A 25,442-nucleotide genomic window follows, 5' to 3' on the forward strand; every position below is an offset into this window, starting at 1 on the left:
CATGACACTGCTCCTGAAATTCCAATTTTTGTTCTTGTCTGGGCAAGTTACTATAACTTTTTAGGCACTATAAACTATCTGCCTTAAGAAGTCCCAATAATAGTAAATTACATTGGTACATTTTTTTGTATATACACACTACAGTCAATGGGATAAAGACCATTGGTCCATTTCAGAGGCAAAACTCTGTGCAGCACTGGACTGGTGTGGAGATGGTTTCATTCTGAGAACAGCTTGAAGATCATTTCATTCCAGACTGAGAACACTCTCCTCCGATTTACAATAGATAATGTGCTGAGTGCATAATACAGAAAATGTACAATGATTTCTTAAGAAATCATTGGCACCTTAATTGTGTTATAAAAATCAATAGTTTATCATTTAATGGATTTACTGGACAGAAAAGAGTGGCTATGCTATTTGAAGTTCCCAGCAGTCATCCAGAGGCTGTTTTTCTTTAATCCTATTCAAAAATTCTCTGAATCGAAGAAGCATGACCAAACTACAAAAGGCATTACACAAAATATCCTTCTGCACTGCAAAGCTGAAATGAAACAACCAATGATTTGTTTAGTTTGGGGTGTGTGAAGACTGTAACTCTTGTAAAGCACAGTAGCAGGTGCAAAGAGACCCTGCATATGTTTTTCACTCTAACTTGCCAAACTTAAGCACAGGTTGCTTCAATACTAAGGCAAACCATGGCAGGTTTTCACTTTTCCTGTATGCTTTCCTTGTTATTATATAGCTTTAATGAACTATTCTGAAGGAAAGAAGGGGATTAGCACATACACTGCATAAAGCTGATGGATCTTTCAGTTACAGAAATTCACCACCTTTCTTCAGATGATACCACATTTTTTTAATCTGTAAACAGATACCAGTTGCCTCAAAATAAACCAAACAAAACATTAAAGAGAAATAATTTCATAATCTTTTTAACCCTGTGCTAATTGTCTTTCTACACCCATGAATGCTGGCTAACTAGTTAGGCATCCTCATTGAATATATCTTCATGATTTAAGGTTTTGATTGCCTGCTCTGAACTGAAATATGGCCAACTGGTCACATGGGTGGATTCCTATGAAGCCTGACAAGACATAAGCAGCCTGTTTCAAGTATTACTGTCTGAGGACTCAATGCTTTCTAGAGTGGCACAACCCCTTTATTTTACAGGAAGACTATGATTTTTTCCATGCTTTGTCAACAGAATTACTCTGGTGATGGAGAGTTGTCTTTGCTCTCAACTCACCACTCTCCAGTGTAGTGTAAAGAACAGAGAGATGCCGAGGGAATGTCTCCACAACTTTTCCATCCCTGCTGCAGCTGTGCCTATCCCCTTGTCAGTCCCTTTGACCATGACCCTTCTGGAGTCCCCTTCCATGTCTGAACATCAGGACTACACATCAGTGAGAGGAAACTTCATGAAAGTCTATTTTTGAAGTACACACCACAGAAATTGGCCCAACTGTGTTTTTCATATCTATCCACAATGCCCAAATAAGGATTCTTACAGAATATCCATGATTAAATATATGTGTGGCTTTGGAAAATAGGTTGTGAACTGATTCTCAATTTTAACATATTTACCCAAGAAGAGTCTTCTGCAAACTGCTGTTTTCTGAATCAAAGGTGTTACTCCATCCTTCTAAAAGCAAAGCCTTAAGACGATGGAGAGATTATATGCATCTCTCACAGAATTAATTTTGTTCTAGAAGATCAAACAGACAGTCATGCTAATTAAGGAATTTCACTTCTTTATTTATTTGAACAGTATTTCTATCAAAAGACAAAGGTACAAATAAAAATGAGAAAAAATTCAGAGGTCATGTTCATGGCTGAAGAAGGAATAAGCATTCTGATGGAAATTGTTCAGAGAGCCACAAAAAGTAGTGGATACAATGGTGACTAGGCAGTTAAATTACCCTGCATGATGTAATCTTGGCAAACATACTCCTAGGAAGGTGACTGGCTGAGCAGGAATATTCAGAGGAAATGCAGAGTGGCCTGGCACTGGGGCAAGCACACCTCGGCTCCATGGTAGCTGTAACCAAGAGAAGGCAAAGCAGGCAGCAGCTCACATCATGTCTCCCTTCCCTGCACATCAAGAATGGCAAAAAGGAACTACAGAAAATTTCATAGCATGCCTGGGTGTCTTCTTTTTGTAGCTTAAGTAGCATTTATAATATATATAGATCTCAAGACAAAACATAGCATTTTAAAAAATACAGTATGAACTAGAAAGACAAGAGATCTCCAGACTACATAAACTGACAGTCTTAAAAAGCACAAACCAATTCAGAAGAATACTGTACTGAACAGACTGGCAAATGGTCATTAGAGCTGAAATAGAGCTTTACAGAGAGGAAAGGGAGACTGCTCCAAGTGGGAGCAATGACATGTAATAAAGCTAAGTCAAGAAAGGATGAAGGAAAATACAGAACTATTCCTATGAATATAAACCCAAGCTATGTCAGTGGGGGTCCTTTAAAAATGGCTGAGTTTAATATCACACATCAGATATCTAATGCACATTGAATACTCTCCTAAATTAAATCAATTCATTTCCCAGCATGATGCTCCTAACTTCTCAGTATTTTAATTTAAGACAGGAGACCTAACCACACCTTATGCTTGGGTTATTTATGAGAAAAAGGGATGTTCCTGTGTTCAATTTTCCTAGTCCAAGACACAATAGAAATCTCTTCACTGAAATATGTTCTAACATGTAAGGGGTGAAGATAAATGTATACGAGTTCTCACATTTTTTCCCAAATTATTACCCAAGAACTTGCTGAACATTCTGCCTTTCCAGGGCTTTAGTAGATGTACACTGCACAGAGGCTTCAAATATTTAACCAAAGAAAAGTGTAAAACCCAGTGGCTCAGGTACCAACTGCAGCCAACCTACAGGTGCAATCTCAAAGAATTCAACAGTGTTTCCCACATCACCATAATTCCAAAACAAACTACGGAAGTATGATGTGCTCAGGCTATGGATGGACCAGATTTAATGACACAAGATTCCTTGCCAGTCTTACATTACCTGCAATTTTTAGGTCATAAGATATAAGGTTTTATTCTGTAAAACTGGAAAAAGACAGGGAAAAGAAATTCCCCTTACAGTATGCCTAAAACCAGTTTCCAGTGGCAGCTGGCAAGGCTGGGTAGCTCAGTTTTGCTCCCAGCTGGCAGGTAGCTCTTTACACCTTACACTCACAGATGGCTGCTTCATAGACCATTTCAACTTTAGGTTCTTCAATCCAAATTTCAGTTTTTAACTGGAATTTCTAAACTACTCAGGCCTTAGCATAACTCCTGTCAGAAAGGGTGCATGGTTTTTAGATACAGTACTACGTGTAATTAATTTCAGGATGACTCCAGGTTAAACCGTATGTAATGAACTATGTCGTTTCCACTGGCTACAGAACTCCACAATGGTTTTTTAACCTTTCTTTTCCTATCATCACCTCTCTTCTGTCCTTGTTGTATTAACTGTTTTTATTTAATAACCTGTAGCTCTGCTTTAGTATTATTGTTTTCCTTATCTCCAAGACCTAAGAACTCTAATCAGTGTAATCCAGTGTATGATAAAACAACATTGGATTTCTTTGAAAATCCTAAGGTAAAATTAGAAAGCTAAATACATCCTAAAACTGATTTAACTCATTCCCTTCATTGGCAAAATCAGGATGGTACCTTCAGGACGAAAAGCGAGGAAGGTGAGCAGAGCAATGGTGAGCTGAGTACAGCAGGTCCCTTTGGCAGCTCAGCCCTTCCAGTTCATGTATTTCATTATGCCGTGATGGGTTACAAGGTTCTTAATAATTGCTCTTCAAAGAAACATCAAGACATACTTTGAGGAAGAAAATGGTATTCCAGTACTTTTCTGTGAAAAGGCTACAAAGTTTCATGAAGAAATTCAGTGATCAAAAAAAGCAGTCACTTCAAGGGACAATCTTCTTTGACTAATATCTCATTATAAAACCACAGATCAAACTGGTTCCCCATAACCTTGCTCCCAGAGGTTTTTGAAGCCGTTGGGAGGTGTTTGCTTGTACTTGTCAGTGATGTTAAACTAATGGGGCTGTCCTTCTTGCTTCCCTCTTGTAGGGAAAAATGCCAGACCTCCGAGGCCACTGTAATTCCTTAAAAACCATAGACTGATGTGGCTGCTGTAGCCCACCCTTCATCCCTCTCAAAAAAAAAAAAAAGAAAACAAACAAAAAAAGAATCAAACAAAACAAAACAAAACAAACAAAAGAAGAAGAAGGAAAAAAAAAAAAAAACTCACATTTTTGAGAATTCAGCCTTAAAGGGGAAAGGGAAAATATGTTTCATGAGTTGACATGTCAACGACATTTGAGACACCTGCACGGGCCCCGGGTGACACGGCGTCATTTCCCACACGCCTGGGGGCACCTGTGAGGGACCAGCACAGGCTCTGCGACAGCCTCGGCCATTTGCGAGTGGCTTGGTGCGGGGCCGGGGCCCGCGGGCAGCGCAGCCCGCACGGACCACCAGCACCCCGCAGCCCCGAGGAGCCGCCGCCGCCGCTGTCCCCGAGCTGGTACCGACCCTCAGGGGCCGCCCCGCGCCGCCATCTTCAACGGCCCCGCCGCCCTCACACAGGTGAGACCCGGCGGGGACGGATCTCCCCGGGCTCGGCGGCCCCGGCCCCTACCGTGACCCCGGCCCCCATCCCAGACCTCGATCCCCGTCCTGACCCCGGCCCCGAACCCCATCCTGACCCCAGCCCCGGCTCTGGCGGAGGGGCGGGGCGGCCGCGGCCGTGCCGCTGGAGCTGCGCAGGGAAGGGGGAGCCGCAGGTGGTCGCGGGTCTTGTGTCAAAGTGTTTTGCGGTCCAATTTTTATAAAGCGAAAGCCTCGATATTAAGTTATTTTTTCCCCTTAATTCTGTACGTTGTGCATAAAAGCTTCACCCGTTGGAGCACCAGTAGTCTTGCAATAGCTTATTAATGGTCTTTCTGCTCATTTATTATGGTAACTTGTATTTTGAGAAAATATATAGTGGTGTTACAAACTCAGCTTTAAATATTTAATATGTGGAATTCATTTGTCTGGGAGATACTAAAACCCTTCATCGGTGATGAACTGCTTTCCGTGGCGTGTCCCAGCCACCATAAATCAGCTCTGGCTTTGGGCCCATGATGGTGAGTTATATGTATGAACAGTCTTGGGGCTAAGCCTGTGTGCCCTGCCAAAAATAGTGTATTCGTGTCATTTTTCAATGCAAATTAGTAGTATGTGCAAATTCACTTTATTTTGCTTCACAGATATAACTTTGGAATAAAAATATCTTAACTAAACATAGCTTTTCCAACAGTGGTATATTGCTCAGAAGCTTGAAATTTTTATACTTATGTAAATAATGCCTTTTAAGATAAGGGACTAACCATGACTGTGAAGGGGTTTAGGTCTGTGTAAGTCTGTCCATCTCTGTCTCTCCTGGATTTAGAACAGTGCTTAGCACTAATTAGATTAAGAAAGCATGAATGTCTGTTTGCATTTGCTGTTTGTGAAATACTCATTTTGCTTGTTACTTTCAAAGGACCAATTGTTGGAATCTGGGGCTACGTAAACACCAAATATTATTGAAATATACATAAGAAGCTGTCATAGAATGGAGATATTTTTGCAGAGTCCTGAGCGGCTTGGGTGAATGGAAGGAATAAGGGGCTCTTTGGATACTGCTACTTTATTGTTGATGTAAGAAGCATGGTGAAACTAGTAATCAAAGTCTCTGCACAAACCAAGACATCACAAGGTAAATTCAGATAGGAATCTATTAAAAGATAAATATCTTTCATTGTTGCTTAACTTTATAAATTACATTCTAGATTATTTGTCATTGACTGATACGTTAGGCCTGTGTTTCCAGTTGGACAGACATACATAGTTCATGGTTCAGGGCAATAAAAAAATAATTTTGATCTGTGACTGAAAAATGAGAAAGCTACTAATTTATGGCATTCTACAAGGATGTCATAAAAGTCCTATTTATTTGATAACTATGCAAAAAATTGAGGACTTACATTTCAAATTGCAGTTGATTTTTTTTAAATAGTCCCTCCGGATTTTAAGTACTCTTGGATTTTAGACTTTCTGGAGGGACTGGGAAGAGGAAAGGTGAAAAGAGGATAAATACCACAACTATCAATTTTCCAGACTGTTCTCTCCTTTAAGAATAGCTTACTATAATTAAAGACAATAATGCTTGATGCATAATGGAAGCACTTTTTAATGTTACCTCAGTAATTACGTGATAAATATGTCATTCACTTAATGGTTTTAGTGGCTACCAATCTTAATAGCAAAGGTAATTTCTAGTCTTCATTTGTAGTAATGAAATTTGGTAAGTTATAATTAAGCAATATAGGAGCAAAGATGTATTGCAATGTCACTTGCAGTATTTTTCCTGCCTTAATGAAAAACAAACTGACATTTCGCTGATTTCACAGAGGGATTTACAATGATCAGCTTTGTAGTTGAATGACTACAAACAAAAATGTCCAAACAAAAATGCCTGTAAACTTTGGGTCAGTTTACCTTCCACTGAAGTTAGGAAGAGTCACCTGGTTATGAATTTGGTACCTACAACAGTCATCAGTTTCCTGAGTCTGCACAGAATATGTTCTGCAGATTAGGAGATAAGCTACCTTGTCCATATTAATATCAGTTTAAAACACAACTGCACTGATGACAAATTTTAAGCCAGAATACTGGTAGTAGTCCCTGAAACAGATGGGTTATTTTTTTCAGTCTCAGAACTTAAAACTTTCTATACAGTGAGATCAGAATCCTCACATTTATTTAGATCAGAATTCCTCACATTTATTTAGTCCTAATATTTTTCCTGAAATGTAATAAAGCATAACAGAACTGCAGAATATGTGAGGGCTGTGCTAGGTGCATGATGCTTGGCAAGTCTGAAACTGATCTTTAAAGCAAAAGTTAGTGAAAGTGCTTTGACCCAAGGAAAAAGCAGTGTATTCTTTTGCATCTCCTTCACTTAAAATCAATACTAAATAAAAACTGGGCGATGGTAAAATCCTCAGTCCTAGAATGACAAGAGCCTCAGAGTGTGAGTTACAGGGATACACTCATCAGGAGGGCCTGGCTCCTGTCTCTCATTCACTACAGGTCCTTCACATTCTGCTCTGGCAAAGGGAATCAAAACAGTAGGTCACTGAAATGAGTTTCATGGTGCCACTACTTCTCTCTGAGACATGAATCATACAATTTTGAGTAGTTCTGGCTTGTTTTAAGGCTGTAGATAATAACAAAGATAGGGCTGCAGACAGAAATATGAACAGTGATTTCAGAAATAAGTGATCTTTATGTTAAGTGAATATTTAGAGAGAATGAAAAGTCTAATACACTTGCTTTAAAAGTGCATTCTTCAAAAGGTATTTCTAAAATGTCTCATTCATAATTAAGTAGCTCAATATAACTATTAAAGTGGTAATTAAAAAAAAATGCCAGCAAGTGGAAAATCTGTATAGAAAATGGTCTAAAACATAGGATAATGCGACTGGTGTTTTAGAAGTGCAGTGACTATATTAGTTAAATTTGACCAAAATACTAATTACAAGTTTTGATAGGCCTGTTACAAATGCTGTGGTTTTTAAATTTCATTTTCCTTATAATCAAAAAATTTTAAATTAACTAATATTTCTGGCAACAGCGTGGGATAAATTTACAATATCTGATTGCTTTTCCATTTTTTATTTTATTTACAGACAACTTTAAGATTGAATTGTTATTAAGATAAACGTGGATAAATATCAACAGATTTCATCACGTTTTCATAAATGAATGATTATTTACTTTTTCAAATGGAATGCTGCCCTAATCCTTTAGATGGATTCATTCTTCATGAACTCATGCATATTGCCACTGAATTTCTAGTTCATTTGTAGTCATATATGTTTTCATAATTTTTTTAAACTTTGTTACTTTTTGGTTGTGAGAGCTGAACTGTTCATTATGAGAAGCTGTATTTATAATCACCTGGTCAGCATATTGTTCCTATTTGTTAAAAAACTAGTTGCAGTCTGAAAAAATACCCAGTAGTTAAAAATAATTTCATTCTTAAGTTGTTTGTACCCAAACTGAACATGAACAGAACAAAGTTCAGTTCATAAAAGTGAGGCAGAGTCTTGTGAAAGGATTCTTCTGTGAGCTGAGGAGCACTTTCAGTTCTCAGTGAAGGTGCTTGTTGTCTCTTGTGGCTCATTACTCCCTGTGTTTGGAGTGACAACTTCCTTTTATGTTCAGGGTCTCTTCACTTTCTGTGGATGCCAGGTGAGCCCCCAGACACTCAGTGTGATCAAAGGGGAGCTTCCAGTGCCAGTCCCTTTCCCTTCCACTGTTCCAATTCCAGAACTGCAGATATCTCTTAATTCACAGTGACTTGAGCAGCCCTCAGATAACTGAAGTGCTTGGTTTGAGTCTTACAGTAATCATCCTCAAAGAAGAGTGCTGAATGTGAAAGAAGATAACTTGTCTCAGAAGTCTCTGCCAAACACCTCTAGATGGAGAGATTTCTGTGGCAGCTGTTCCATGTTTCTACTTTTCTATATTGAATGTTAAGCTCCTCTTTAATGGATTCTAATGTTTTCCAGTGGGCACTTGAGAACAAAGAACAATAAAAAAATGTGTTAAAGATGATTTTTAAGTGTTTTTAAAGAATGAGAAAGTCTTTGTTGATTAAAAATAAGGGCTGACATAAAATTACTAGTTCTGCTTGGAGTATAAGAAAAGGCAGCCCTGGGTACTTGATGCAAAAAGCAAATTTTTTCAAAGACAGTGTCAATAATAATATTATTTTGGTGTTAATTCTTTTGCAGTAGCACTCTGATGCAGTTGATACACATTTCTACTCAGAAAAGTACTTTATAATAGTATTCACATATTTTAAAATATGGCTGGAGTGTCATAGGATTTTTTTCATGTCAAATCCTATATAAAGTTGTTTGTTTTTCAGCATAGCTTGCAAGTGTCTTTACTGATTGAGAAGCTAAAATTATTTTCTGCCTATGAAAGCTGGGAAAATGTTCAGAAACCACTATCAGGTAAAACAGAAATAATTCTAATTTTTACCCATTTTCATTTCATCTCTTAGAGAGCTCAATTAAAATAGCATATCCTGAGATGCAAAAAGTCCAGCTACAGGACTGTTTTGAAGTATTTCATAATTCAGTATTTTTATAGAAGTGTTATGAAATAGCGGGTAGCTGCTGATGCTGTCAGGTCTAGAATGGGCACAACATGAGTTTGCCAATGGCTTTTGTTCTTTACCCTTGTGGACCAGGGAAGGCACATCTGCATCCATGCAGTCATGGAAGGAGTTCCAGCTCCTAAGGTGTAGTCAGAAAAGAGGGTTGGTTTATTCCCTTGGTCCAGCACAAGCTTGTGACAAGAATAGTCACTTTATTTGGAGCTTCGTTATCCCTTTTACTCTTTCCTGGACTCTCTTTCCACCACTCTTTGCCCTCCCTTTCTCTTCCATCCCATCTCTTCTCCCATCCTGAGAGAACAGCCCACCCCAACTACATTTTCCCTGCTGATCCCAGACGTGCTACTTCTGTACCCAAAATTGATATTTCTGATGCTGTTCCCTAGGCTGTCTCAGCTTTTCATGGAATTTCTGATGCCTAGCTGCCACTGCCTTTGCAGGACTGTGCTCCCCAGAGATGCCCCATACTCCCCTCCAGTTGATTGTGGAGTTTGGCAGTTTCTTGCCCAACTTCACTGGGGCCCCTCGTAAGACCCAACCATTCTCCACAGCACCAAGTACCGTTTGTCAGTAAAAGTTACATCACTGTTTGTTTGACACTTTCTCATGTCATGTCTGGTATTTTTCCATGTCCCGTTCAGTTTAACCTCAAATCAGGACCGACTCAAGGACTGTGCTATTAACAAAATGTATTTGTAAAGATGGAAGAAAAAGCTGCTTGTTCAAGATTTGCTGCAAGCACATACAGCTTGGCAGTTAAAAATATTTTTTAACTTTTTGAAAGCTTGCTCCTGTAATCCTTAAATAAATCAGGTAACTTGGAAATTGATAGTATACCATATTAAAAAATTAATCCACTGTAAAAGTTTAAAAAAATATTTTGAGTGCAGTTTATGGAATGCCATTTTGAATTTCCTTAGAACTTACTAAGTCCAGTCACTGGATCAGCCATATGGCTGGAGCTGCTAGGTGTGTGTGGGCAGAGGAAAATACCTAATTTATATACCATGCAGAGTTGATGTTCTCTGAAAAACTCATATGAGGAGCATTTCTTTTGCTTGGCCCTCTTGCTCATTCTGACTTGCAGGCAATTGCTTGGGCAGCTGAGCATAAAGAGAATTGGAGAGTGCAGGCAACTAGAAATGAGAAGGGAATGGCAGAGTTGTAATGATTGATTAGGTCAACCATGCTGCTGAAAAATGCTTACCAAACTGTAGGCTGAGTGCATCAGATGTCACAAAAAATGCAACATCAAATGGCAAAAATCTAGAAGCAAGTAATTCCCAAAGCAGAGGTGATGAAGCCAACCTCCCCAAGAGCCTGTGTTTGGATTCCTTGATGTCCAGTAGGGCACATACTCTGTGTCAGGAGTTTTCACCTGATGGGGACATCCATAATAATTTTTTTCCAGTGGTAATTCTCTGTTTACTCATGAAGGCTGTAGCCATTACCCTTTTCATGGTGATACTGACTGGAACAGATCTACTCCCAGGCTGCTTAAGTTGGCCCAGAAAAGTTAGTAAATTTTTGTTTGGTCAAATCAGGTTGAAATTTGGTAACTAGTATAAAAGTTACTACTGAAAAATATGTAGGCAGAAACATTCACATATGTAGACAAATGGTGTAAATTCCATTTCCTTTGAAAATCAGACAAAACACCCAATCTGCAACACCTTTTATTTTTTAGCAGCATGTTTTAAAACTCACTTCATTTGGCAAATTGTAGAAATAAATCTTATCCAAATATAAATTAGTAATCTCTTGCATGGCTTTTTGAATATCTACAATAATTTTGCTTTTTAGAGAATGACATAATAGATAAAATAATTTAAGATACTCCATGGTATTCCTTCAATTCTGATCCTCTAGTAAAGCCAAATATTGGCTACATGAATTGATATGTTATAGTAGTCTAGAAGCTGTTATTGATATTCTGCTGTCTGACTGATCAGTAATACTGACTGTGGTAACAGTGTGATACAGGGGGATTCTCGGGTTCTCATCTTGACTCTTGATAATTTAGTGCTGAGCATTTGACTGGATGATGTATCCTTAAACCATTTTATCATAGGGGGGCCAGTTTGTTGAAATATTCAGTGCTCAAGGCAAGAACCCAGGAGCAAAATGGAAGATTTTTGGCAACCCATCAGCTATATCAAAAGTAAGTTTTTAAAGAAATGTATAAAACCTAGAGTATAAACCAGAAAAATGTGAATGAAGCTTAAAATTAGAAGGTAATGAGGGCTTTGACCTGACAGTGGAGTTGTCACTTGCAGTTCTGTCATTATGGCAGACTAAATGACTACTTAAATTACTTCTATATGCCTACTTGCAGACTGAGTTGGTCACAGTGTAATTTTACAGTTTAAATATTTAGAAAGTAATTTTGGTACTCTGGTAACCAATGAATTGAGCTTTGCTCACTGAATCGTGAATCCTGTTTGTCAGCAATATTTGTTCATAAAACATACAAGTAAAGGACATATTTGTGTGGATTATATTTTTGCCATCAATTGTGAACCAGTCATACTTGCAGTGCCATCTGCATTTCTAATATGTTAGTAGCATAGTTGGTTTTCAGGAGGAGAATTCTATCTAAATGCTTATGTTTGTTGTTCCTTTCTGTAGGAATATGACAAAGAACTAAAAGGTTTTGTTTTTGTACTTGAAGGAAACAGTCTAATCAACAAAATGAAGTTACCAAGGGAAACCAAACAAACTTGTGAGTATCAAAGAATTAAATGTCTGTGATGCTGTTCTGATTATTACATCAATCTTATATTGGAATGCTAACCATTATTCTCCCTTAGTTCAGGCATAATTCAGCATAGGAAAAGTGTTTTCATTAACTTTTTAGCAGGTCTGTTTCAAATAAGTAAAACCTACAGAAATGCCATATTAGAGTAAGTGCTGTAGGGAAGATCTAACATGCCTGGTGCTGCCGAGTTCACTTCTGTACCTGATCCTGCTACAGACCAATGTCTGATAAATAACCTCTGACTCCATTCAGCACTTACTGAAGTCAGTAATTCTACTGGCATTAATGAATGTGAACTAGGTTCCTGTTCCCTTTCTTAAGGTTTTTAAAGAATTTTTACTTTTGTATCAAATAAGCACTAGCGGTACAAGAAATTTATACCCAAATTTTTGCTGTGTTTATGTAATCAGTGTTTACGGGTGCTATGGAGTGTTTTCCCAGGATGTCTGTTGCACCACAATAATCCAGAATCCAAGCAGTCTGCAATACAGCAGTCATCATATTCTTTAAACTCCATGCTGTACCTCATAAGGCTTGTAGGAGTGAATTGAGCTGGCTTAGAATTAACTGCTTGCTTTTGAAGAAAAATTGAGATAGTGATTTTAAACAAATTGAATGGGAATCTTCTAGTGTACTTCTAATGAAGAGTATATAGTAAGACATAATTTTTTTCCAATAAACACAAAAAAAAAAAAGAATAAATTCTTTGGGCTGGTGACTCTGTAAGGCCTTGAAGTTTAGTCTGATTTTCATAAAAGAAATTGGCTGTTATCTTCATTAAAATAAATATTAATGCAATGTATTTTTTTGAGAAACCAAACTAATTTATTTTGAATGGTATAATAAACTAATATAGCAAACAGTAAACAATTAAAAGAAAAACAGTTGCTAACTGTTGCTAAATATTAAAATGAGGATTAAGAATTTATTGTATGGGTAATCACTGCTAAAAATAGTTTGGTTTTAAATTTACTTTACCTAGTGCAGCAATACTGCAGTCAAGTTTCCATCTGTTACCATTCTGTTTCCTTCTGTCTTGGTCTCTTCTCTTGAGGTGCGTGTACTTCAAACATTTAATTAATCAAGTATATCGTCTCCCAGTTGCACTGGAACTTCGTATACTCTTGCAAAATAAAAGATACTATATAAGCAAATCTAATTTGGAGTTTTAAGGTGTCATTTGGCCCTCAAAAGAAGTTCTGATTTGTCATTCTTTAAAGGAGAAGCCAATGTTGCTGTTCAGGCTTGTGAAGTCAATGAAAAGCAGCCTGTATTGTCCCTGTTGGAATATCTAAGAAAACAACATATGGGTCAATTCAGACAGCTTTGTACTGTTTTCCCTTGATAGGGAGCTACCTGATTTTTTTTTTGTTTTCTCTCTCAGTCAAACTCCTTTGCTATTATTCTAAAAATCAGAAGCCTCCACTGAGCAGCATTGTCATGATCTAAATTGCATTCTTACCCAAGAGTTTTGTTGAAGTTGCTTAGCAAGGTATACATTGAGTGCAAGGTATAACATGAGTGCAAATGTAACATTACTATAAGATAATCTTGATAGGACAGTATTACTTCATTTTATAATTCTTATGGGATATTTATTGTCTTCATGCTCTTGGAGTGCAAAAATTGTAAGCTAAAAAAAAGATTCCTTTTGCTTTCATGAGCATTCCACCAAAGTCACAGATGGGACTTTTAAAACAATACTTTTATTGCAGTTTGAATTGGATTTCTTCAGGTTTTTCTCGTGTTCATATGTTGTGTGAACCTTGGGAAATAGTGTTGTAGGAGCATAGCATATGGTACAAAATCGAAATGCTGGATAGTGAAACGTGCATCTGCATGCACACAGCACTTTTTTTTTTTCCTGTTTCTAGTGGGACTGGTGCAGCAATTTCTGACACTTCAGATTTTTGTGCCATTGGGAAAAGACTTCTCCACTGAGTTACTGTAAGATGCATAAAATTTCTTTGACTACTTAAAGTGAATTCTTGATTGCGGTCATTAATTGTGGTGGCATATTTTGCATTAAAGCATGGTAACTTGTCAAGTCAATAAAAAGTAATTAAGCTAATGAGATCATTATTTCTTAGATGTTTTAAATACTGACATTCCTTTGAAGACAGAACAAACTCCAAAAAATCCTGAATGAAGATGATGAAAAATCTGAAGAAATGGAGCACAAATTTGTTAAACATATGAAAATACTGATGCATGAGGACTGCCTGAAAATTCATAAGAGAATTATTCACAAGTCATAAGAGAATTATTCACAAGTCATAAGAGAGGGCCCTTTGGTCCAGGGCAAAAAAAATGCATATTCTAATAACTGGAGGAGAAAAACACAACCAAACAAAAGCTAAAAAACTAGAAAAACAAATGGAGTGCTTGATTAGGATAATTATTTCCACACTGTGAAGAAAGAGAGATACAGCAGAAACAGACATTTTATTAGTTAGGTGTGAAATTATTTAATAGAGTTTTAAACTTCGGCAGTTGTCAGGCTTTGGACAACATTTCTCCCCTAGTGACACCATCTGTTTATATTCTATATAAACAGCACAACTCACTCAGCTTTGTAGCCCATAGAATATCTGAGATTGGATTAACAAAAGAAATATTAGGCCATTAGAAGCCCTGCAAGAAAAGATGGGTTGGATGATATCAATTAAATTAGCAATTAAATTGTGTAAAGTGAAAGAATAATTTTGTTCTTGTTTGGCTTTCTGTAAGTTTGCATTTAAAGGGACAAATGGGCAAAACAAACAGGATATGTGATGCAGCACACAGAGACCAAACACCAAGTAGCAATTCAAAACCAAGACTTGCTTCTCATGGACGTTCTGTAGGCAGGAGCAGAGATTTAATGATAGGTGCAGGAATTTAGATTTTTTGTAGTGTCATCTTCAGTTTGATTCTTTTGGGTATTTGCCACCTTCTTAGCAAGAACCTCTTTTCTACTTCTACTAATTTCATTTTTCTCATATTTTTCTCATAAAAACATTTCTATCACCTGTCCCACCCTTATTTGCCTTGTCTCTTCCAGCTTACATTTAGACTTTACATTTTCTTCATCTTTTCTTTCTACTTCCTATTCCCATCTTTACTATGTCTCTCTTAAAAAAGCAAATATATGTTCTTACTGTATTCTTAGGTACTTGTATAGATTTAAATAAATGTATTTTGTATTTACTCTATATATTTTTTATGTAACATATACTATATTGCTATTTAATACATATAATATAAGCTATATTAACTATATTTTCCTGTAACTCCAGTTACTTGGAATGAAGGTGTTTATGTCTTAAAAGTACAATATCAGTTGTTCCCCACTTAGTGCAACTGTATGAAAAAGTAAATAAAAATTATTTTTAAATAGTTTTGATACTGAGTTTTGTATTCGAAATCAACAATAACTTACTTGTACGCATAAAGTCCTTCAAGACTTGCAGAATAGACAATGCAGTATTTTATCCTAGCAGACTTAAGATAATCCAGTAAATAACAAAACAAGTCCTTCTTGCCATGTGACTGCTGCTCAGTTCCTTTCTTTTCAGATGTTTTGAAAGAAATCTCTTGCTTGTTTGTGGACAAAGTGTTGATGGTGTTGTTGCTTCCTGAAGTTTAATGTTCAAAGATGGTTTCTTACACAGCCTGACTACTTAGTGCTGAATCTTTGAGCAGTCTCAAGGGAAAATTGTTAGCATGCCAAGCTATGAAATTTACTTTATGTAAAATCACTGACAAGTTTTGTAATAGCTGGGCATGAAGCTTTATGTTACATTTCTTGCTCTCCCATTCTGCAGAGAGATGGAAATAGGAATTTAGTTTGAGATTCATCTTCTTTTGCATTCTGTTCAGTGATTGATTTGGTCAGCAAACAAGAATTTCTTTAAGACCATCCATCACTGCTGGCATCAGCGGAGCTAAACTTTCTAACTTGCTGCTGTCAACCAGTCATTCGAGATTCCTGCCATGAATACTGAAATGTGCAAACCATATATTAGCTGGTTTATCTTTTCTTCAGAGGAAATCTAAATAGAATTTTAGATACTTTTTTATGTGGCATGATTAGATGAATACCACCACATTAACAATCAATGTATTGATCTCTGTAAAAATGTGTAAAATAGATTGTGGATGAAAAATATGATGAAGCATAATAAAATCACAACTAAGGTAGAGAGCATGTAATTTATGCAGCTTCTTTGGAGCAAATAATAGCAAAGCTATTAGTAATGCTGAATATAACTGTCTGCTGCAAATGCAGTAGCCAGTTGTTAAATCTTCAGTGTTATGGATTTGGCTACTTTTCTGAAAAAGCAAAGGTAACTCAATGTTTGAAAAAATATTTCATTGTAAAAGAAAACAGCATCTGGCTTGTTTTTGCTTTAATTCCCAATATATGGACATGTGGGTGTTAGTACTTCTGCTTGGCATTTTGACAAGCACTCAAACATTTATTCTTAAAGAACTGTAATGCCTGTCATGGTCATACTTTGTTTCTGATACAGTTTTTCTCAGTGTTGGGTATCACATGAAATTAGCACTTCTTGTAATGGAAAGTATTACAGCAAAGAGTAGAGCAGCTGATGTGAGGAAACAGACCTTGAAATTGTACCACAGCATCAAAAAAAAAAAAACCAAAAAAAAAAAAAAAAAAACCAAACAAACAAACAAACAAAAAGAGTAAACTGGTCTGGTGTAAGAACAAGAATGAGATGCTCAGTTCCTGGTTATTTACTGAAACATTTTGTGGTCTTGTATGAGTCCCTTTGTATTGCTCAACCTTTTTTTTCCCAGTTCAGGCATGGTACTTACTCATCCATTGCTGCAGCTCTGAAGTCATGCTGCCTCTCTCAGTGATGGCAAATTCATGCTGCTTCAAACTTGTTTAAATCTTAGCATGATAAACAACTGTAAATCCCATGTGGCACAACTTGTAGCTGGGGAGGTCTGAGTTCTCTTATGAGATCCCCTCACCACTGACATGAAAACCTGCAGAGCAAACATGCCCATTGTCAGTGAAAGCTGCTGCTGCCCCCTAGCCCAGACTTGGTGCTTGGTATTAATGTGCCATGGGGCTCTGCTGTGCTGCCACCTCCTAGAACCACTCAGTACCTTATGGACCATCTTTCCAGCCAGGATGTGCTGAGGATTCACAGGATTGCTCATTCACTCTAATGGTACCTATGTCTCTTAATTTCTTAATTCTTCCTGATGTTCCAGCCTCAGCCTCTCAACCTTTACTGGCAAAGTGCTTATCAACAGGTTTGCTCAGTTACTATCCCACTCTTCATAGTCAAATTAGCTTTGCTTGCCACTAGCCTTAGCCAGCTCCAGAAGGCATCAGCTCTTGTTATATTCTGAATTAATGCAAACTCTGGGAGTTTCAAACTCTGGAACATACCTGATAAATTTTCTGTTAGAGCTAGTTATGTGTGAAGGAATCTGTAGGGAAAAAGGGGTCAACATCTCTTTATTCCTGAAGTAGTTGTGCTTGCTGATAAAAAAATCTTATTGCGAGGCCTGTGAACAGTACAGTGGTATATATATTTTAGTACCATATTTCCTGTTTTCAAACAGTTGTTTCTATAAATATAAGCTTATTACTTTGAGATTTTTAATAACCACAACATAATAGGTTTTACAGGCATAGCTAATTTATTCATAGATACCGTAACAGTTTGAATTTATGTGAATTAGATGCTATCATAATCAGTCATCATTTTAGCTTTGCTGACAGAGATATCATAAATTATTCATGTTAACCTAAACACCCAGCATGTTTTCAGATACAGAACAATGTGAATCTTGGTTAGTCTTGCAAAACTTAGACCAACCTCTTAAAATTCAAAGCAGGACATAGATGCTAATTCTATCATGTACATCTGAAATTATTGGAAGATTTTAGATAGAGAATGAAGGTAAAATTTATTGAATATATTTAGCTAAGAGATTATTTGAAATTCTGGTATTTAGTAGCCTGAGACATGTTTGTTGATTTTTTTTGTGAAGCAGGAGTGAAATACAGAAACATTCTTAGAAGTATTAGGGTATGTTAAATTTCATAATTTACAAAGGAGATTTTAACTCATGTATTTGAAAGTAAAACATTTTTAATAACTCTCCCAGTCATCACATCTTCTAGAACTTTAGCTGGAAGTACTAATAAGTACTAAAGTACTAATTGTTTATATTTTGATTAGTTAATCAATGTAAGTAACATGAGGTAAACTGAATCCTGTTTATATTTGGTTGGTAGGGTTTGCAAGTCAGGATTTTTATATGCCAAAGAAAGTAAATTCTGTTAGCAAGAAAGTTAATTTTGTCTTTTTACATTGCAGTCTTCACAGTAATTAGAATTCTTAGTAATTAGAATAAATGGTTTAAATATGAGAAATATGGCTGTATTTTAGAGAACTATTACATTAGCAGGTGCAAGCATCCTTTCCTTTGTCTTAAAAGGATGGATGAAAGGATGGATTGTCTCTTTAGAATAGAAAATTCATGGAAAGAATAACAAAGCGGAAAAAACAACAGCCAATGAACTTAAAAAGCCAACATAACTTGCTGCAGGCAAAAATAACTGCATTATAGAGGTACTTTGTTTAGATTTTGGAAAAGAAGTTAGCACTAAACTAACATATTAATACTCATTAGAGTACTTTATACGGAAAAATTAAAAACTATTTTCTAGAATTATAGTTTCCTAAATGATTTGGCAAAGTTAGCCATGCTTCAGAGGAGCATAGCATTGTGCCATGAAATGGAATTTACTAAATAATTGAAAATAAGAGAAAGATGAGCCTATTTCAAAACCAAGGATATTAAAATATTGATAGAAGTTTCTAAAATATATGTTATGAATATTAGTGAGCACTTCCAGAATGATTTGTGAAACATGTGGGGTTGTAACATTTCCCACTAAGTTTTGCTTGGTCGGGAAAAATACCAGGTCATTTTTTTATTTGGAGAATTGATGGCAAATATGTCAGTGTCTTGTAGGGAGAGGTCAGGCTTCACCATTTCTTCATAACTGCTCATATTTTGAAAGATTTTCATTCTAACAGTCAGATTTGATGATTCGTGTTTTGTGCCTGCCACTTGTGTTGCTCCCTCTTTATGGAGGCTGGTTAAGGGCACTTTGTGGGTTTTTTCCTTGACGCTCTCCAGAAAAACACTATCAACAGGAAATTCCAGTGCATGATACAACTTGTTCTCTAGGTGTGGGTGACATATCAGTCTTCCAGATCTGTTATTTTGTAGAGATTTGATTTATTTTCAATGTAACTACTTATGTTTTTATGAGGGCAGGATACATTGCTCTGGATTGCAGATCATCAGGCAGCCACTTCAGTAATGTAGTATCTCCTACAAGACCAATTTACATATAATAAGTAGCAAGTAGCATATAAAATAAAATGTATGTGAAGTACAGAGTGCTCCTGAATAAGGAAATTTGAGAATCTGAAGGCATGGCAAATCAGCTGACAATTGGCATTCCTTTTTTTTCTATCTTTAAAATGGATGTAATGATGATGATAATGATGCTACTGTCTAATGTTTAGGAAGCACATGCCTTTTATGGAAAAATGACACTGCAATTGTTAAGTACTAATACACTAATGTACCAATAGTGAAGCATTAGCAGAGAATTCTCTCTGGATTTTGACCAGGATACAAAGAGATTTCTGTTAGTATTAAATTGCATGGGAGTTGCTCTTAGCTTAGCAACATCAATGAAATGCCTGCTTTCATGTTTGGTAAATTTCCAGGTTGCATCATTTATAAGGAGAAAAACACTTTCATTTGAAGACCATGTGATTCTGACAAATGAAGCATCCCTTCAACAGTTCAGTATTGTTTTTTACTAAGTTCATTTTTGGCCTTGAATTGAACATTAACAAATGGTTATAATTTATTATCTATACAGAAGCAAAGTGAATAGGCAATCTGAGCAGATGAGTCTATCTGTGCTCTTGGGTAGTTGCTCCCATTCACTTGCAATCTCACTATAGTTACCATTGTGAGGAAAATAGTCAATCAAATTTGAAGATGTAAAATAAAATTGAAAATTGAATTGGAAGGTAATTTTACTTTCAAATGGCTTGCAAATGTAGATGTTAAGTGTGAAATGAATGCAGTTAATGACCATAGCTGGAAGAGTTATGCACCTACTGATCACAGGAATATTATTATAAATGAGGTTGATTTTCTTGTTGACCACCTCATTTTTCTCAACATGGTCTCATTACTTTTCTATCATGTCTGACCCTTAGATATAAATACTCAAGCACAGACATAATAAAAATACATTAACTCCCATATAGATTTTTTTAATTCATCTTTGAAAATCGAGATGTGTGCTGCAGATGTCTCTTGCCATTGTAGGTTTAACATAAGTTCTGCTTTTGTGTAGCAGGAAAAAAAGTTGTGTGTCACCAAAAGTACTCTGGAGTAATTTTGCAACTGAGAGATCTGATGTTCTAGCTCCTGTTGTCTGAATTATTACTGAAAAGAGTTTCTCCAGACCTTTGCTTTATTTTTATTTTCCAATAAGCAATGTAATTGAAAAGTGTTAAAGTTGTACTAACTCTTTAATAAATATCTTTTTTCTCCTGGGAAATAAATTATTTTATGTAATTTTAAGGCCATCTTCTTTTTTTTCTTAATTTGCCTGTTTGAATGTTTCACCTACTTTTGCCTGTGGAATATAAGTATTTTTATTATTTTAAGTGTAGTTACAGAAATAAATTACACTTCTTTAGGAATGATTATATCTATGCATCTCAGGTTTGCCCCTTCCTTGTGGCACACCTATCATCATTAAAAGTCTTACTTTAGACTTATATGACAGAGTCTGATATAAATGTGTCTTTTGAGCTAAACAAATGTGTTCAGTGTTACATTTTGGAATGTAACTGACTTCTGCATTTACCAGTGGACTTTCTATAACCAAGGTTCTTATTTTTTTTCATGAGGGCGAGCGATAAACCTATTCATATAAGAAATAAATAGTAAAATTTAAAACATATTGAACTGATAGTATGGAGTGAACTTAGGTTTGATTGCCAGTTGTTTGGAGGTATGCATGACTTAATTCTAGGCTCCTGTTATAGCCTCATTTAAAGCAACATTCTCTATTGAGAATTATACAGTTTGAGGTTCAGCAGGGATAGTATTTTTGTTTCTCAGTACTCAGGTTATTGCAACTTCCTGGTTTCTCAGCACAATTGCTCAACTCTACACGTAACCAGGAAATCCAGGGAGCTTCAAGCAACCATTGCTGCACTGCTTTGGACTTCTTTGGTGCACCGATTTTTTAGCACTTCTGAACAGCCAAGATTTAGAGCAAAGAGCTTCTGGAAACTAGATTAATAGATTTTTCACCAAAGGCTATATGGGAAGTACAGTGATGGGTGGAACTATGCCTTAATCAAAGGCTTAGCTGTGTGGCCCATTTGTTGGTGATCTTCATGGAATTATTTCACATCTTGCTTAAACTTCTTCAAAAGTAAGATCAAGCACCGGTATCAGCATTGTAAGACACTTGGAGGTGTTCTGATGAAATCACTTTTCAAGGACTTGGTATAATTTGTCCATTCAAAAAAACATGTGCAGCTGATTCTGGAATCTCTCATTAACAATAGCAATAGTGAGGATAAAACTGTTTTTTCTTGGCACAGTACTGGAATTTCTGCTTTTCAAGTGCATGTGATTTATAAAAGGAACTGCCAGTCTTTAAAAATGAAACAGATAGCAGAGTCTTCCACTTTGGTTTCATTTGCCCACCAATGTTATGAGGATGAATAGATTAAAGGTCAGGTTATCTGCCAGGGAGAGGAAAAAATCAGCAAGTTCTGGAAAGCTGGTGAACAGTTTGCTTTGGATGATAGTCTTAATGACTGTGGGGGAACGAGAAGGTGCTTATGTATTTTTATTGCCTGTACTGGTAGAATTTTTTGATATTTACATACATGCAGTATATTTTGTACTGTCCTTGCTTAAACTCTCAAACTGGCAAAAATAACTAAATATGTTATTTACCCCAGAGTTAATGTTCTCCTAAGTTGACCTAAGGAAACCTATGAATGTTTTAGGGTGTTATTCTGCAAATTTTAGGTGATGACATTTCATTATTTAAGCTGCAGGTAGTCCTTAGCTAATGAAAAATTATTTTCAGTAATAAATTAAAAAAAAAAAAGTCTACAGGACAGTCTCACATTTTAAAGTAAAAACCGGCATTTGAATGATTATAAGTAATTACTTTTAGCAACACTAAGTAGTGACAAAAAGTTGTTTTTTATAAGTATTTCTCATCTTCTCAGAGGGGCTGCTAATTACAGAGGAATACCCATCTGTTAGAAATAGGCTTGTTCAAAATAATAGGTAAATTAATCACTGTTTCCCCATACATTAAGCATATTCTCCCAGACTGCAGCCTTTAAAGTAATACCTGTGCTCTGGAGTGTTAAGGGAGGACAGCTGGGGAATGTCAAGGTTGTGCTGTTGTTGTGGTTTAACCCCAGGAAGCAGCCGAGCCACAGTGGCCCCTCTCTCTCCTGGGGAAGAGAATACACAAAGGTAAAAGTGGAAAACCTTGTGCATTGAGATAAAGACAGTTTAATAAGGGGGAGAAAAAGCTGCACATGGAACCAGAATCTAAACAAGGCATTAGCTCTTTCCCATGGGCCTGCAGATGTTCGGCCATCTCCAGGAGCTTGAGGCTTCATGCTGTGTAATGGCTGCATGGGAAAACGACGTAGCTCTGAGCTTTCCCCATTCCTTCTCCTTCCCCCCAGTTCTTTCTGCTGAGCATGGCACTGTGTTTTCTGAAACAGCCCTTGGGTCAGCAGGCATCAGCTGTCCTGACTGTGTCCCCTCCCAGCTGCTGGCTGGTGAGATGAGGTGAGGAGCAGAAAAGGCCTTGGCTCTGTGTAAGCAGTGCCCAGCAGCAATGAAAACATCCTTGAGTTACCAACACTGCTTCCAGCACCAACCCAAAGCATAGCACTCTCCAAGCTACTCTGAAGAAATTTAACTGGATCCCAGCCAAAACGAGCACAGCTGCTAACAAGAAGGAAACAGAACATAAAAATGACCCTCTTTGTCAGTTTAAAGGAAGCTTTTTTTTTTTTTTTGACCATGGCTGTAGTCTGAATTTATTAGAAATGTTGAAATTCAGTGTCCTTGGTATCATTGTGAGATGACCTGAATAGTGAGCATAAAGCTGCTGCATTATAATTCACCTTTGAAGATAAGTCCTCTTGAAGTAAAACAGATAGACAATGTATTGTGTTTACCTTAAAGCTGAAAAAAATCTATATGCAGTGACAGAGGCATTTTTAGGAAAAGAAAGCAAATAATGTTTTTGTAGTTATCAGGCCCCAAGATAAGACAAGCTTAAGGGACCAAAATACTTGTGATTATTAAAGGCTACTGGTTCTTAGTTCATACAAATTGAATTCTTTCATACTTTGAAGGGCTGTGGAAATCTAGCAAAGAGTGTAGACTGTTGAAATGAAATTAGCATGTAAAGTGATTTTATATATGCAGGGATATAGCCATGGAGTTTGAATTGGAGAAGGAAATCTCACTACTCATCTTGTAAAAGAATTTTTAAATTCCATGTTTGCTGTCACTGACATAAAGGTTCTGCACATGAACAGGTTTTTTGTGATTTCCCAAAGATACTGGATTATTGAATTGACAAAGATCTGTTCCATTCTCTCCTGACTTTTCTTTTATAGGATAACTGATTTTGACAATATTAAAAGAAGATTGTATTTGTCAACAGTCCACAAGGAGTTGTCTGTAACCCCTCTGCATGCAAAAATTCCTCTGTTTATGATCAAGCGCAAAATAGTAGGTACCTTGGGAGTATTACCTGGACTGAGGTTGAAAATCTGAAATATTTTGTGTATGTTATGAACTTTTTGAAATTATTGCTTGTTTAGAACTCAGGTCCTACTGATTGAAGATACTTGTGTATGTCCCCTTTACCAGATGGCAGAAATTCACTTAGTGCTGCACCTCCTCTATCCTTCATCTTATATTAGGAATTCATTCTCATTTTACAAAATTATTGCTGTTTGTGATGTTTCTTCACCTCTCCTGTTGATCCAGCCTCTATAAATTCTCTGTGTCCCTGATACTTCTTCATGACAGTGCTCCTGCTCACATGTCCCTTCTCCTGTAGTGTCCTCTGATGACATTCACTGGAGGTAGACTCTAGCTGATGGCTGCTTTCACGTTCTTCAGGTTCTTCCAAATTCTGGCATATACAGAACCATCTCTGTGTCAAACTGATGAGAGCAAAACAAAAACCATTTTCTTCTCCTCATTCCCCTCTCCCATGCCCAGCCACAACATACGGCAATAGCTGACAGGTACAAAGCCTGATGGTTACTGTATAACCATGTAAGGATTGGAGTCTCAAATACTGCTTTAGAAAATAAACTTGATATGAGAATAGTTAGATTTTAAATATTTTAATATATATATTTGCATGAAGAGAACTAGGTAACAGTATACTAAGCAGTTGCAAATTTAAGGCTAGACATGAGAGAGAATATTTTACAAAAAAGCCTCTGAATTTATAACTTTTTTGAGATAGGTTAAGTAATAGCAACTGTGGTAACTTAAGATTGAGAGGTTTTCTGCTTTGTGGGAAGAAGTAGTTGGATTTTTTTTTTTAATGAATATGTATCAGATCATACCCCTGAAGTTGCTGTTAATTCAAAATCCCATGAAATTAAATTCTTTTTCTTCAGTGTAATTTCAGTTAGTTGGTGTCAGACTAGTACAGGTATTTCAGGATTAACGTGTGCATTAATGTACACCAAGTTAAATTCAAGCAGAAGATGAACTTCAGTTATGAATTTTAATTTAGATAATAAAGCATGAATCAGATATGTCTAGATGCTCTGATCATTTATAATGACAAAATATTTTAATAACCTTAATGCTTGACCAACCTTAAAGAGTAGATCTATATTCCTTAGCATATCTGACTGTCTGTCTCCCTTAAATGGTTATCTGACTTTTTATCATTGCTTTTTCTTAAAGGAGGGAGCATGCTGCTTTCAGTGATTAAATAGATCTTTTACATGGCTCTGATAGTTCAACTTACTGTATACACAAGCTGATTGTTATTATCATCATGAGGGGTTGTGACTCAGGGTATATAATAAGTTGTTCATTCCATCAGTAGAACATAGTTTGCATTTTCACATGCTAGCTTTCTGTATCGTATTCCTACAAATTATTCTATTTTTCAACCTCATGACTGGAAGTATCAGTTATAATTAAATACTGAATTTTTCAGTCCATTGCTTGGTGTCTTCAAAACAGGTATTACTTTCCTTCCAGTATTTCAGATTTAAGACCTGAACAGTAATGTATGCACCTAAATATTTTCTC

At 36.5% G+C, this 25,442-nt stretch overlaps 1 protein-coding gene across 11 annotated transcripts in view; it reads left to right on the forward strand.

The window, feature by feature from the left end:
* The first annotated feature begins 4,466 nt into the window (after positions 1 to 4,466).
* The window catches only part of CFAP20DC (CFAP20 domain containing), a 68,562-nt gene continuing 47,586 nt past the window's right edge, over positions 4,467 to 25,442 (forward strand). For 5 of the 11 annotated variants that reach the window (XM_053989328.1, XM_053989317.1, XM_053989326.1 and 2 more), the window contains exons 1-7: positions 4,467 to 4,629; positions 5,570 to 5,785; positions 9,008 to 9,095; positions 11,331 to 11,420; positions 11,888 to 11,981; positions 13,892 to 13,964; positions 23,771 to 23,885. In XM_053989328.1, coding sequence (XP_053845303.1) covers positions 9,060 to 9,095; positions 11,331 to 11,420; positions 11,888 to 11,981; positions 13,892 to 13,964; positions 23,771 to 23,885 — 408 coding nt within the window. In that variant the 5' untranslated portion in view covers positions 4,467 to 4,629; positions 5,570 to 5,785; positions 9,008 to 9,059. The other 6 variants (XM_053989319.1, XM_053989318.1, XM_053989320.1 and 3 more) reach the window with 6 other exon arrangements.

Source organism: Vidua macroura, chromosome 13, assembly GCF_024509145.1.
Source record: "Vidua macroura isolate BioBank_ID:100142 chromosome 13, ASM2450914v1, whole genome shotgun sequence".
In the NCBI taxonomy this organism is placed as follows: Eukaryota; Metazoa; Chordata; class Aves; order Passeriformes; family Viduidae; genus Vidua; species Vidua macroura.